We start from the raw sequence: 16,345 nt of genomic DNA on the forward strand, positions 1-16,345 counted from the left end.
CTGTGACTGGCTGCCAGTCCGTCTGAAGGAAAATGCTTCTTGGACAAACTGTTTTTTCACTCTGCCAGATTCCAATCTGCATGCAACCTAACTATTATTATTTCGCTGTCATTAGCGGTCGTGCTGGTTTTGACTTTGGAAAAATAAAGAGTGAGTAATAAGTTACTTTCTCAAATTGTCAAGGGGTAAAAAAACTCCAACTCTGCGCAGCCATGAATAGCAAACACAAACTTGTGCTGCAGTACCCCAGAGATCCATGCATTTCACAATTTCACAAATCACATGCTGTTTGTCAGACTTCATAAACACAAACAGGGCACGCAGAATTCAATAGAAAATCAATGTATTCAGATACTGAGATGAAGAGGCTACAACTTCCAGGAAAGCCATGCTAGTTTGAACAGAAGTTGAAGGGTTGTTTACTCTGAAACTCAGATGAATGGATTTCACAGCTGTTCAACTTTTGCCCCTGAAAATAAAGTCTACTGCTGCAGCTACTGAGTTTTTCCTCCCAGTTTCAGATTTCTCCATTACAGAGTATGCAACTTCACATCACGTACATTAAGGAAATCCATTTTAAAGATAGCCATTCTTGAATGTATCCCACTCTTATTACTAAAATTCAGCAACAAAAGCATGTGATGGTACCACATGACATTTTAGTGATGGGATGATATTCTTAGTACTAACACTACCAGCCCTACTTAAAAACTACAGACACTATATAGTATGAACCGAAGGACAGACTTAATTTAGAAAAAGAAAAAGAGAGAGAGCGACAATGTCAGCTTATTTTATAATGTAAACAAGGTTTATTGCAAATGTGCAGTTGTATCCAAACATCTAGTGAACAACTCTTGAGGATACATTACAGCAACAATACAGTCATCTTTTACAAAACAAATACAAAGGTCAGCTCTAGTTACGACGAAGACTTCTCCCTGTGAAGTTCTGCACATGGTCCTGGTTTGCTCAGCGTCTGCTGTTGTGTGGAAAACATAACGAGTCTTTGGTAGCTAGAAAACAACAACAATAACAACAGCAGCAACTGAGGACAGTGTGAGAATGCGTTCCTCTCTTTCTTTACAGGCACTGTTGTCATGCCATTGTTTTCGAGTTGGCATCTGAGCAGGTAAACAGGCCAGATGCTCGATGACGCTGCTACAGTCAGGAGTGCATCTGCAGCGAGAAATGCAGGTGTCTGCTTGCAAGCAAGCTATACTATGTTAATCTCAGGACTTTTAAACTCTATGTACATTGTAGTTATTCCGTCAAGAGTTAGGAAAACAGATATGCACCATATATTACAAAATAAGAAACGTTTGAAGAAAAAACACAATGTTCCTACTTTACAAACGACTGATTTTTGTTCCAAAATCAAAAACAAAAACAGAGCAGGATTAATTTTCCCCCATAAGCAGCAAGCCCCAACTGCAGGCAATACAAAATTACACTTTTTGAATCATTAACAGTATACTGATCGGTTCACCAGCTCTAAAAACATTAATCTGTACTGACCTCTACCTCTGTTGCCCAGCTTATTCTGTTAATTATTGGTGTTATGCTCGGATGTACACAAACACATCAGCAATACATTGTCGGTACAGGTAAAGTCTTTGTTATGAGGCTGAAATGTACTGCTGCAAGGCTTTTGAGACAAATCCACGCAATGGGGCACCTCTCACTGAGACCTGGAGGGCCGTCTCAGATGGGTTTCCTGTGAGTAATGGAAGAGCAAACTCTCCACACTTTTCCAAGTCAAGCACCTGCAGGGCCAGCCCGATCAACACCTTCTCACCTATTGGAAGGGTTAGGCTAGGCAGGGAAAGCCGCCCTCTGTCAGCAAGTTCTCGACTGTGTCTAGTCAGAACCTTCTCGCTACTCTTAACACTTTCGTCTACATTAGAGGGAACATGACAAAAAGCTGGACGGTATCAGAGGACGGGCCTGACATGGCACCGGTCAGAGCGTCTTCAGTTCTGGTCTGTGCTTATCAGTGTCAACAGTTCGTTTGTGTCCCATCGATCATTTAAAGCCCAGATGCTTCACCTTCATTGTTTTGAAGAGATCTCTGCGGCAGCGATTTAATGACGCTTTCATTCAAATGGAGGTCCATAATTGGAAAGAGACAGTGGCTCTGCCCGCCCCAAGGCAGAGCCACTTATACAGCAGAACCAGTGCTGTGGTTGCAGGTCTGCTGCTGCTGCTGCTGTTCCGGAGTGCCCTGGATGTTCTGATTGTCCAGGGGTAACAGCACATCCGTCGGGATGCGCGACTGGAACTTCTCCAGCTGCTCTGGACTGGCTAGGTTCTTCAGCAGGTAGTTCTCTCTCTCCAGCTGGTTGTTCTTCTCAGCCAGCTCCTTGATCTGTTCCTTGAGGATCTCCACCTCCTCACGCACTGCATACATCAGGTGGTTCTTGACAAGGTCCTGTCATAGCAAAAGAAGAGAGGTTAGTTTAGGTACATAAAACAGAGCAACTGTTACAGCCTGCAAGGCTGGTTTGATTGCTTGCACAGTCTAAAAGAAGGACTGGGTTTGCCAGCCAAGTTTTTCCATTAGAGGATATCTGCTACTATATTTTACTCCTAGTCTCACATGTACTTCTTGTGATCTAGCAGGCACAATAAAGTTCACATGTTACTTAACTCAAAGGTGCACATTCCTGCACGTTTACTACTTTGCACGTCAATAAAGCGTGCAGCAGCCTGTGCTACGGTCACATTGCAGGGACTTCCTAGACACTTCACAGAGCTGATTTTACATAACTGTATTTTGGGCGGTCGTTGATTATAACTGTTCTGATGTATGAATTAACCTTTAGTAAAGAAATCTAGCAAAATCTCACAGTTTTAAGGTCTGGGAGGGAAAATATCTACTGTGATACAGAATTAACATTTTAACTTTGTGGTTATTATCACTTTGAAGGAAACAGCTATGCTACTTGTACACTGCATGCATGTGTAATGCATCTCGGTGTAGTGGCTGGTGTGTTATTAGCTTACCATGGCCTGCTCGATTTTGTTGTCGATGGCCACAACGCTAGCACCAGAGGCACTGCAAAAGAGAAGAAATAGAGCCCATTAATTAACATTCTGCAACTTAAAACTCTTCAAGTCACCTCATATTCCACAAAAGAAAAACAAAGAAAACATGTCGCTCCAATTCTGGGAATTCCCAGGGTTACTAAGGTGAAACAGAAAGCATTCCAAACGGAAATGAAAACCGTTTGCTCCGCTGGTATCTTGGCTACTTTTGCCAAACATAAACTACACGTCAATTGCTTTTGGAGTCAGATTAAGGTTTTATTTAGGTTTCAGTGTAACCTTGTTACTGAGTATGCGGCAGCCAGCTAGCGATAAGGCAAATAGGGCAGAACAGATATCTGTTCAAAGTCCACAAAGGCAGCAGAGAGAAACACAGCTCAGCAGAAAGCATTTGGGAACTCTTAACATCAGAAATCGAGCACATAAATGTGTTTTGAACCACCAGCAAAGCATTCAGTATTGAAGCAGAATGAGGAAATAAAAGAAAAAGAACAAAACAGACGAACGTTTGGTAAAACCTCACACATAAATAAAAAAGAACCGTATTCAAGTATTTGATGACCATTTACCTGTTGTCAAGTTTGACCGAAACAACGTCTCCTCCGAGTAAAGAGGAGAAGAAAGAGATGGAGAAGTTATGCAACTGGTAGACGGCAACCTCCATTGGTGTTTTAGCGAACATCTCCGTGCTCATGTTGAGTACCAGACTCGTTTGGATAATATTTCTCGCCACGTTTGCGGCTGGTTGATCAGCTAAATAGGGATCCGGGTTTGTTTCGTCTTTAGCAACGATGCACTAACTCGCTTCGGGCTAAGCGCAGTGCTGTGTCAGGTTTGTCAGCTTCGCGGATTTTTACAAGCGACTGTCTGATGCTATTTCTGCCACCGGCCAGTATTTGAACGACTGCCGTTCTGACGTCACATGACGCGTGCATGAATTAGTCAAATAAGCTGAGAAGGAGGGGTGAAGGGAGGGGGGCAGTTTTTTTCTTTTTGGTGCCTTCCAGTGTCATGAGCAAAAAACAAGAACAGTGTGAGATTGATAAACAGCCACGACCTCAGCATTTTTGTTGTTTTTTTGACATAATAGTTAAACCATAGGTCACGTAGTGATCATTCAATACCTTGATCATAAGATTGGCTGTAGCATTGATTATGTGTTTGGTCTTCATTTAACTACTTTTTATGTTTTTTTTCCTCTGCAGGTTCAGTATAATCAGGATAAGCATGATGCAATGACGTTCAGAACTAATAAAAATCCCAAATACTAAAGTGATGCATTAATTTTGCATCCTTTCTTTTATCTGTTTTATCAGATCATTAACATGGCTATATGATAATTATTGCATATATATATATATATATATATATATATATATATATATATATATATATATATATATATATACCTTATATATATAAGGTATATAATACTTATCACTTATATAAGCAATCATAACCCTTTAAAATGAAAGAAATATAAGCTTGATGTGGGTCTTGAATCACTTCTCTTCAGTAAACCTTTTTGATAGTTTAGCCGTGCACCAGTTAAAGCAAAGCAGTCACGATAAACAATTAGGTTTCATTACCCTTTTAGTAAACAGTTACTACTCCAAATGCCGAGCTTAAACGTCAGCATTTGAAGGCAGCGTCAGCTCTGCCCCGCTGCTGAACTTCTCGTGAGTCTCTGCGAACCCACAGACCGAAATCCGCAAAGCTGCAACAAGTAGTAGAAAACAAACTATCTGAACACGTTAGCCTGCACTGTTACTCGTTCTTGCAGCAAATTAAAACCCTCGATTGATGTAAATAAAGCCAAAAAGTTTTTCCTTATACTGTCATATGGCTAATTTATTAAACGGGCTTATTTAACAAGTGATTTTTAATGTGACTTCTTAGGAAGATTGTTTTTTTTTTTATTTCTTTTTTTATCGAGTTACTTTACATGTCAGTACTGACAGTGTTACCGACATGTAAAAGAAAAAAACCCTCACATTTTGTTCACATGACTGGTTGATGATACTCTGGAGTTTTTCACAGTATATGCTCTAACGGAATGTCCTGCACCATCCACACGTACCATATGCACATGTATAGGTACTTTTCCGTCCTATCCACAGGTAAATTTCCAATCAGTCTATGTCTGAACTCTACCGGACTCTAGTGGTGAAAATGTAGACTACAGTGCACTTGGGCAACAAAATTAATTAGAGGGAACCTGGTGTTTCCTTGGGAATTTTCCGTACACCGTACATTTCCAGGTTGTTTTTCCAGTTCTGGAAATTCTCAAATGGCATTCTATATTTATAGTTAAGGACTTAGCTCCTACTTGTTCATATAGTATATGCCTACCACATCATTTCTTGTTCCTTTTAGTTTTTATCACACTACAGTCCATTGTCTCAGCCAATAAACAACATACTGCAGGATATTTAATGGGTGATCTGTACCTCTATAGCAGAGGTGGGCAATTAATTTTCCCAAGGGGCTCACTGGGAAACTGGGATTGTTGTGGAGGGCTGTACCAACAAGCTTTTAAAGTGATAAAATTAATATTGAGCAAAATTGAGTTCAGCTTATTAGTACTACCCTCCACAACAGTCCCAGTTTCTCATGTGGCCCCCTTGGGAAAGTTAATTGACCACCCCTGCGTAGTTACATCAAGCATCAACAACCTCTTACTGGAGTACATCAATTTGCAACGCTCTCTAAGCGAGACCTTTTCGAACGGGCATGTTACCACATGAAGCTCAAATGCATCCACACAAAGCATAAAATAATAAGTCATTTGTCACATAGGATAACTACAAAGGATACAGAGAGAGAACACCTGCTGTCATCCCATTTTTTCCATCGCATTACCCACTGCTATTATTGCGTAATAGACCTTGTTTTCGCTGCAGGTTTTAATAGCTTTAATGTAATTTCCCGGCACTTCTCAGCTGTCACATTATGTTCCATTTTGTTGTTGCAATTATCTGATTCAATACTGATAATAAGCCAATTACAATTTTATTAAAGAGTCTCTGCATAACAATTCTTCTACAGGCACATCAACTTGTGGAATATTCAACCATGGATAACTTTTATGCAGATTCCCTGCTGAGGGGATCAACGCTATTAAATTTTGCTCATTCATAATCCACATCCTTTCAGTCATATCTTTCAAAAGGATATTAGGTCTATTTAAATAAGGACAGAAAAAAAATTAGGATGTTATCTGAATAAAATAATTCAATTATGAGTCCAAAGATATTTTTTGCATGATCACACATGCCTAAAGACCGTGGACCTGCATTTAAAATATTAAATAATCCCAGACCTCTAACTTTTTATAACTTTAAAAACCAAATTCCTTTTTTTTCCTTCTGTTTTTTTGAAAGAGGAGAAGAAGGAGTTGTGTTACATAACAAAACAATTAAAGTGGAAGGGCTGACTTCTGGTTGGACTAACAAGGCTTAGCAGAAAGCACAGTGACTGGGTATTAGGGCCCATCGTGCCTGTCGTCTCAGATTTCGTGCTGCGACAGTTCAGCTGCCAGGTTTAATATCCAGCCTGCTTCGAGCAATGAGAGACAGGTGAATTACCCTGCCCAGCAGTGATAGTCCCATTTTGGAGGAAGGAGTCACAGCGAATGTCTTCAGCTGAGATGCACAGATAGGACCTACATAGTGGGGAGCCTTCCAGCACAGTATAACCAATGAACCGCATTAGGTAAGATGATCACAGTGTAAACTGAGTCTCCTGCTTTTCCTACTACAGAAGCTTTAGAATCGCTCTGATACAAATTTAAGTGATGGAAAATATTGATTAAATTCCTCCTTTCAAGAGGAATACAGATTTTTCCTGCCTTTTCAAAAAATAAATACCCTCGTGTTTCCGTGGAACACCTAATGCCTAACAATTTCGGCGTGTGCCCAATTCAGTGAGTCATTTTGGAGCTAGGCGATGGCCCACAGTTTCCATCAGATGTCTCCTGCGCAAGAGCCAACTCCATTATATAATACCATGATTCATCTGTACTGATGGCTTCAAAAGAATAAGGCCGTCACATAATACCAGCCTTCCAGCTTTTTGTTATGAACAGCATTTTAGGAGTTGTACTTTTTCCCCGTCAAATTGAAGCTATTCATAATACTGCAGAGAAAATATATACAGAAGAAAAATTCTTTTTGGGCCAATTAGGAATGCATAGCGTGGATAAGAGTGTGGCCCGACAATACTCGTGCATGCCAAAGGTTGCAGCCAGAGGCTATCTCAGAGGAAGCTGGCAGTGTGGTCAACAAGAACAGCTACAAACAATGAATACTGAATTCACACTGAACTCATTCATACACTAGGACACCCAGAGGCAGTCGTTATTATCTCATCACCTCAGACTCTTGAGCCATGAATAACAATAGGGCACATGGCCTTGGTCTCTCTCATGAGATGTTTCAATAAATTCATGCCCTGGTATTGAATGTAACATTTCTTTATGTGATATATTGTGCAGGCAGAGAGTGATGACAGGATTGACACTGCTATCCAAGGACTGGTAGTGATATCACTTTTCCCGCTTTCAGTGCCGCGGGCACAAAAATCCATTTTTCAAAGTCACCACGAGCAACAGTCCAAAATAACACCCCAAACGAACGTGTTACTCTAGTAATCCCCATAAGTACATCTGATAATGAGCCTGAAGCTGCAGCATTTTCTTCTAGTGCTGTTTCTCACCACATGAGCAGATTGAACATTATGAAAACTGTAACGGCAATCGTTTCATTTAAGGATTGTAACTGTTGAAAATACTGCAATGACAACTCTATATCATTTAGATGTTGACAAGCTGCCAGCCTCCAGAGCTCGTCTTCTCTTTAACCGCCTTTGGTGTGCGCATCTGTCACCGACACATGTTACTGTCGAGCTTGGCAAATGTCCCCACACCACAAGCAAGACAAATTCTCCTACTGTCCTCGGCCGCCCCCACTTACCGCCGATCTGGCCTCTTGAACAGACTCGGTGAGTAAGGGGGTGAGTAGCTCATAGGTCTCTCAGGAAAGTTGAAGTGCTGGTAGTGACAGCAGAATCTCTGGGATTGTTCGGCCAGCCGGAGGGCGCACACCGACCTAGGGGAGGGTGGCCGTGCCCCAAGAGGGGCAACTTCAGCAGGACGCGTCTTAGACTGTCCCATTCTGGCTTCCAAATGAAGAGGCTGTTCAAGAGTCGAAAGCCCTCTTAGTGTTAGCTCACTGTTCTGCTGTTGTTTGCTCTCAGCAGCTGTTTTCTCAGAGCACAAAGAGACAATTGAGGTCTGGCGAAACCTCTGGATATGCAGCCATAGCTGTGAGTGCCATGCTCAGGCTGACACTTGTATGATGCGTCTCCAATCTGGCTGAATACAATGGCCTCAGAGTTACAATGAAAATGCCAGTTTGCTGAAATGGCGCCAGCGGTTTCATCTCTAAATCACTGGAGTGCCTCTTTGAGGCAAACAAAGCAAAAGGTATTTCTCTGACTGCACCTAAAGGGAACAATCATCATGCCTGTCTCCTTACCTCATGTAATCGGCCATAATAAGTGCAATAAAAATATAATCGGGCCATTCTCCTATGATGTGAAACAATCTTGTTAATGTAATGAACCTTTACACCACAAAACAAGTTTTTTGGACACCTCATTACACAACTCCTTGTAATTTGCATATAACTTAGCTCAGCTGCCTCTTATGCAACATGCCTTATCATGTACTTGAGTTAAAAAATCCCAAAGTACTTTTAATTGCTGGGTTTGTCAACTGCAGTATGCTTTCATTGTAATCAAAGGGTGTAAATGTTTGAAGAGCTACTGCTGTTGTTAAAGGTGTAACACCAAAATGAACCCACGCTTTGCATAACTAGTTTCTTTTTAATTTGACAGCTCCATGTAAGTGTCTCGCATGTCTGTCTCCATTTAATCCAGTCTGTTGACAAGACATTTGATAGTCTGTAGACTGTGATACACAGACGAGTGTGGTTTTACACAACAGGACAGTATGTGAAACCAGTTCTTCAAGCAAATCTCCAGTGCATATGTAGGGCTATCAGACAGAAAGCTTCATCCATCTTCATCCAGAAATGGGAGTCTGTGGCATATTTTAAGGAAATAAAATATAAAGGCAATAAGCTTTTAGTCAGCACTGATAATTTGGTCGGTTAATTTTACCACACTGCTTGGAAATTAACAAATTGCCATCTATATTTCCTTGTAGCAGAGGAATTTCGGGTTAACTCAGTTCACAGTGTCAAACAATCACAGATCTCTATCAGCATTCAGGGTTGTTTTTCTTGGACAGCTTTCCTCCAGAAGAAATTACACACCTGGGATATAAATATCAGCCACCAGCTGCTGTATTAAGCAGGTTTACTAAATTACAGGCAAAAAAATAAATACCAACTTTGAGGGGATTACTTATCTACATTAAAGGCTTTAATTGTGATCTTCATAGTATAAAGAAGAAACATTTCTTCGCTTGTTTTTTAAAAGCCCAATCTCACTAAATCAGAAGCTACAACAAACAGGTGTGTGTGTGCGTTCGTGAACATGTGTAGTCCTCGCCATCTGTAGGGAACTGTACCTATCTGATTAGTCCCTTGATAGAGAACCTCCTTTGCTTTATAACAGCTGTCTGGGTGCTAACCTGTGTTCATTATCATTAAAAAGACAAGACAAGGACTACTGGCTTAATGCAGTTTCCCACGGCAACATAAAGGTCCGTTTGAATGGTTTGCTTACCAGAAATTGTTATTATATTTCATTTTAGCCAATACATAATTATATTCAGTTCATTTACAGTAGCTTTCACCGTAACTAATAGAAGAACAGGCACTATTGTAGAAATGGTGATGTGCAGTATATTGCAGTTAACAAGCGTGGGGACTTTGCAGCATCTGGCACCAGAATGCAACTCAGCAGAAGTCAGACAGCTTCAGGCCATAATGTAAAGATTTACCTTGTATTCTAACGAGCAACATGTTCCGGCTAAATTTACTGTGAAAATACTGAAGTAGAGCGGAGGCCCAGAGGACTGTGTTAAGGGAATATCACAGGTGAAACCCTGTCAGGCAACATTCATATCCCAGTCCCAAATCTTCCCCCCACAAACAGTATGTTCGAGTCAGTAGCCCTTAGGATTCCCATCTGTGTTTTACTGCGTTTACACTGACATTGGCAGAGGAGAACACGCGCACACACATGCAGACACACCATATTGTTCACTCTGAAAGATGGCAAACTCTCTGACTAGTATGGATGCAGTTTAGTGATCTCTCAAAACGCTACAGGGGTGCAAACTGGAAAGGAACTATGGGTCTACCCAATACTATATTCTGTTCAGTTGATAATGGAAACATTTAAAATAAAAAATATGTATCCAAGACAGATAAAAAAACATTCTGTGTTTACGTGAAAGTATGTATATATTTAAAGACTGGATCTAGTGGATGACACTTCGCATGGCTGGATCACATCCCAGAACAAAGGGTTGCAGAGTTCACTGCCATTAATCTGTCTAACTATGGAATGCTGACATCGGACTAGATATGGGCACAGGCTTCACTGAAATCCACTGCAGTCTGGTGGATCTGCAGCAAAGTTGACTGTTACACACATTCATCCGTTGATACTAAATGATAGTATCAGGTTTAACTTGTCAGGAGTTGGTTGGATTTACTGTCAACCCTATCAGCAACTAGAACATTAGTAAGCAATTAGAAATGTGATTTTAGCACAGGATGTTCATCATAATCATGGCTGTCACTGGCAAGCATACAGTATAAGTAAATACAGTTAGAGCTATAAATGTTTGGCTAATGTCACTTTTTAAATTATATCTCTGTACACTAGCATAGTGAATTTTAAATCAAAGCTAAGATCTGACTGAAGTGCAGACTTTCAGATTTAATTCATAGGTTTTGTGAAAAAGTAGTTTATTAACACTTTATTACTCCTAATAATTTCTATCAATAGTCCCCAATTCCCAGATGTTCAAAATTAGTTGACCAAAATAGAATCATGCTAAATTTAAGTACTGTGTTTAATACTTAGAACAAAATTATTGTAGTTAAAGACAGCCCGTGGGCTCTGTCAGGTCTTCAATAGAAACCACTTTCATCCACTCCTTGTTTGTCTGTCTTTCTGTTTTCACTTTTAACTTTAATAACTGAAAAGCATGATCTAATGGGCAGAGATCAGGTGACTGACCTGGCCACTGAAGAATATCACATTTCTTTGCCTTGAGAAACTCTCGGGCTGGTTTTGCAGTATGATTTGAGTCGTGCACTGTCTGATCAGTTATAGAGCAACTGAGTGAATGTGAGCAGAGAGAATACGCCCATACATTTCAGAATTCATCCTGCTGCCTTAGTGATCCAGTTCCACTGCCAGCCATACATGCCTATGCCACACAGATGATGCATTGATGTTTCACATCATGAGCTTGTTTCTCTCCTTCTCCATTGTTTTATATTCCCATTGAACTGATACAAGTTCATTTTGGTTTCATGTGTCCATCCTCTTTGCAGACCTGTGAAGACTCTCAGAGGTTTTCTGGAAAGGTTCTTCTGGCTTTCCTGTACTTGAGTGTAACTAGTGGTCATGAAATATCAAGGGAAGGGGCCTCACCTGGCCATGAAACTGTCTGTAATTCGTGAATGTTTTTGCTCTACCCTTTGAGTTAAAGCTGAAAATGCACTTCAGTCACATTTTGACTGGTTTGAAATTTACTGTGATGGTGTAAAGAGGCAAAATTACAAAAAATATTTTATTCTTTTTATAAGATAAGATAAGATAACCTTTATTAGTCCCACACGTGGGAAATTTGTTTATACTTTATGGACTAGAATAATGAGCAGTCTGCAGCTTTTTAACAATAAGGAAAAGATGAACATCTTTTTCTTTTTAGCTCACTTTCACATGCATGTTTTATAGTATCATTATTCTTTTCATCTTCTTCAAACTATTCCTCATATTCATGTTACGACCTTTCATTTTATGTATATTCTTTCTTGTGATTTCTTCATTTTTCCATCTTCGTCGCTTTCCAGCTGAGGCTGAGCTAGCTGAGCTTGCAGCTGTGTGACCCGAGTCACCAACAACTGGGACAACACTGGAGGGAGCTTAGGCCTCATTGAGCCATCCTCTGGTGTGTGTTTATGTGTTTGCTTGTGTTTTGCTTGCCTGTGTGTATGCTGATGAATCCAGTTGGTCACACGTTTGCATACGTGCATACTCGCGCGCGTATGACCTTGTCAGCATGATCTGGATTTAACTGGATGATGGACACCCTGCTAACTCTCACTGTCAGTGTCATCCAAACACTGAATCGTTCCCACAGACTCCAGCAGGCTTCTCCGCTGAGTATTAAAGCTAATCCTTTGTCACCTGCGACACGACGATGGAGCAATGACAAAGTTCCCACGGATAATTTGAAACAAGTCATTCCCGGTCATTATGACAGAAAAGCACATTTGCAGCTTTAACACAAACGAGCATCAAACAAACCGCCTTGCAACAAAATGGAAAACAGTTTCCAAAGAAATATGTCGTAAGTCTTTCAAAAGAATTCGAAAGAATTCTAAACCTTTTATGTTGCCTCAGTTACTTTATGTTCTGAGGGGTCTCTTACATCTGTTATTCAGCTATTATTCATTTTTTAGATTCTTTTAAACTACTAAATACAGACATTTGCTGTTTTTTGAAAGAAAATATCAGATAAATCATCACTCATTTCTTGGTAAAATTACTTTGAAGCTAAGACACGGGTGCTTTCTCCTAAGTTCCTACCATTAGCCTGAGGAGGTTCCATCGCAACCTGCTTCACCGATCTCTACAAGCCCAACGACCTATATTATTCTCCTTTAACAAGACCACATGAATGACTCAGATCATACAAAACGCTGTATATCAAAACAAAGATGATAGAATAATGTGTAATATATCTGCTGTGGGTGAGATGTGCAGTTTACCCAAGACTTTAAATCACCTTAAAGGCAAAATAGTTTTTTCAGTGTGTAAAAGAATATATCATTATTAAAGCTACTGCTTAAGCACACATACTGTTCCTGGAACAAACACCTACACATACACATGCAGGCTACTTCACACTACTGTAAGTGTTCCGACCAGAAATAGTAACGCAAACAGAAACAGGGCGAGGACCGCTTCTCATTTGTAATGAATGTAGGCCTTTAATGTTCCCTCCAGGGATCTTACCCGGTATTTGTGTTATAGCTTGAGGCAATGCTATTGAAAACTCTGACTGATTGCTACAGACTTGGAATCGGTGGAGCAGCTGCGTGAAATTAGGCTTGTTTATATGTAAATAAGTCCATAAATATACCCAATCTTTAAAGTTGCATTAAAGGCATTTACTGAGGAAAGCCACATTGACTTTTTTCTCAAAGGGAAAGCTGATACAAGTGCAGCTGTGAAGGGAACTCATGTATATTCAGCACCTAATTTGATTCCCCCCCATTCCAAATAGTATCACCAAACCATTTAACGTTGAAGCCAAGAAATCCACAGGGGTATTCAGTCTGTGCAGGCTCACAGAGGTATGGCGTGGATCAAATGCGGGAGAGAAGCGCTGAAGGGTGAGAGGACACTGTGTACACAATATTTCCTCAGCCTGTCTGCATGGTGAGAATCTCATGGACGGCCTGAGACAGACGAGGACAAGGCCAGATGTGCTGGCCACCGTTGTACTTCAAAGAAAATATTTTGCAGTTGAGTAGAAGCCTTATCTTCTTCAGAAGAAAAGCTGAAATATATATATATCCTGATGAAAGTTAATGGGAAGTCTGTTTAATCAACAGAGAGATCCTAATCTAAGTATTTAAACTAACACATGGATGAGTAACGGGGTACTATCATGTTAAAACACTCTGTTGATGTGTTACTGATAGTGTATCAATTCTAAAAGGAAGCATCTTTTTGGTAAGTGCTGGTGTGAGCATGCATGTATTTGTATGTATATTTACATGAAAAGTATTGAAAATGGATCATAGCTTTGAGCATGTTGGCATCTTTGCAAAAAACATATACGTTTTTTTTTTGTTATTCTAGGCTCCGTGAATATCCAATCATCACACCCTGTATTTATTGTATTTATAGTTTGTCATGGTGTATTTATTATATTTATGGTGTAAGTCTGCCTTAGCTATGGAGATGCCATTAGGACCACTCATTAAGACTGCAGTTGAACTTGTGCTTAAAGTTTTGTACAGCATTTGAAGCCTAAATCTTCAAATGTGGCACCAGTGAAAGGGAGGTTAGATAGGCCTTTGATAGATGTCAGCATCCCATCATTTAATTATTGTTTACATTTTGAAGGCAAATCAAATTCTGAGACAACCTCAAACACTTGTTTTTTTTTCTCAGTTCAGCAGAATTTATATTGTAGCACAAGAGCACTTATTTCAGGATGTGACTCAGCCAGGGGAAGGATCTACATCCACTCTGTTGTGTGATCCAGATTTAATGGGAACACAGTGATATGCTGGCACTGTGCTGCGATTGGCTGAAATGTTGTTTGTGAGTTTAAAGGAACCCCAGCCTATCCTGCCCTCAAAGAGCCAAAATGCCTGCCCCTTATACAGAGATGTAAGTCTTCTAAACTTCACTGTCAGCCTGTGCGAGTGTGTTTGTTTTATTATTTGGGTCGCAGTCCATTTGTAGACATGTAGGAGAGTAGGGAATAATGAAACAGATAAGAACTTGACTTGACAGGATATGTGGTGACATTGATTAATTAAAATAAACGCAACGTGATGTGATATCTTATCGCACATTAAAAACAAAATGATATGAACCAGAAAAACATAAACATCTACAGTGTTACAACATGTTGCATTGACAGAGTTTAGGGGTTTTTCCATCCGCGTGGAAATGAGGAAATTTGTCTTTTTACAGTTCTTATTAAAAGAAAACCCTCTTAGTAACTGCTCAGTTTGCATTCTGACAGCAGTTTTCTTTTATTTGTTGTCATCTTTTTATTGTATGTGGAAATGGTTGCCATAAAGAGCTTGAAACCAATCAATCATCGTCTTAGATTTTTACCCACACAAAGATTCTTTTTAAATAACCTTACAGCAGGTTCACGATGTCTTTAAAGAGAAAAAACAGGAAATATGTCCACTTAAGTGACTCTTGAACTTGAAGCCGGTCACAGTATGCAAGACAAATTGTCTATCTGCAGTGTCATTTTCCCCGTTTCCAAGCTGCATTCAAGAGCGTAAACATGATTTGCCATTCCAGTCATTGTATCAAGACGCAGGTAAACAATCTAGGACAAACTGGCCCGCCTCCAGCGTGTACCAAAGGGTTCCAAAGTTCACTTATGAAACTGGAGAACACTCTGTTCTGCACGCACACACCACACAGGTACTGCCACTGGTCATACTTCTGCGCATGTGAAGGTGTGCATTCAAGCATGGATGCCAATAACGCTAAAAGATCCCTACATATGTATGCATGCAAGAAGGACAAAAGTACATCAAGATAGAAAAGCAGACCTACGCAGAAATCAATGTGCACATGCATAAAAAACACAGGGTCACTAACGAATGCCAACAAAGCTAAGACACACACACAGACAGACAGAAAAGCATGCCTGCGTACTAGACACTCTGTCGCTGTCTGAACATGCAGATTTATAGAGTTTGGCATACAACTTCTTTCACTTTTAAGGCACCAGAAAGAAAAGATCTTTAATAATTGGGAACCTTTCATAAGACCGAGGGTTTTCACTGAATGTTGTTGGGTGATTAACAATTGGATTTTAAATGCTCAAAGTTCAGGTCTAGGAAAAGTGGCAGTCTAATCTGTGGTTTTATTCACTGCTATCAGTGACTTTAGAAAACTATTTTAATAGTGCACAACAACCGAACATGTAAGACAGTGATTGCTATGCTTGTGATCTTTTGCAATGAACCCTGACGCTGACGTAAAATCTTTAATCAGATCTGGCCTATCGACAAGGAGAAGTGCGTAAGAGTCCTTTATTGTTTTGAAGATGGACAGATTTGCAGACATAAGCAATGTTTGGGAGCCAGTAGAAGCTGTCACCTTATCTTGACAGCTCACATCACAGAGTTCAAGCGCTGATGTACGAGGCTTCCCACCAGAATGGCAGTGGCTCAACTTTGTGCAGATGCAGCAAGGTTGGGGGAAACACAAAGCAGAATAAAGCATGTGCATTGTAATTTAGGAATGCCATTTCTCTGTGCGGCAGAAGGTATTCAGAAAGAACTGAGGCAGATCATAGGGAAGACTGCTAGAG

General features: G+C 40.2%; 1 protein-coding gene across 1 annotated transcript in view; it reads right to left on the reverse strand.

Annotated features, from left to right (window-relative positions):
* Positions 1-789: 789 nt before the first annotated feature.
* tsc22d3 (TSC22 domain family, member 3) overlaps positions 790-16,345 on the reverse strand; it is a 31,938-nt gene continuing 16,382 nt past the window's right edge. Inside the window, exons 2-3 of the mRNA XM_086258019.1 lie at positions 3,007-3,058; positions 790-2,431 (exon numbers count right to left, since the gene is read on the reverse strand). Coding sequence (XP_086114145.1) covers positions 2,162-2,431; positions 3,007-3,058 — 322 coding nt within the window. The 3' untranslated portion in view covers positions 790-2,161. The remainder of the gene's footprint in view (positions 2,432-3,006; positions 3,059-16,345) is intronic.

Source organism: Aulonocara sp. 'chitande type north' Nkhata Bay, linkage group LG2, assembly GCF_057382095.1.
Source record: "Aulonocara sp. 'chitande type north' Nkhata Bay isolate Kocher_YH1m ecotype deep benthic linkage group LG2, A_spYH_male_GT1.1, whole genome shotgun sequence".
Classification (NCBI taxonomy): domain Eukaryota; kingdom Metazoa; phylum Chordata; class Actinopteri; order Cichliformes; family Cichlidae; genus Aulonocara; species Aulonocara sp. 'chitande type north' Nkhata Bay.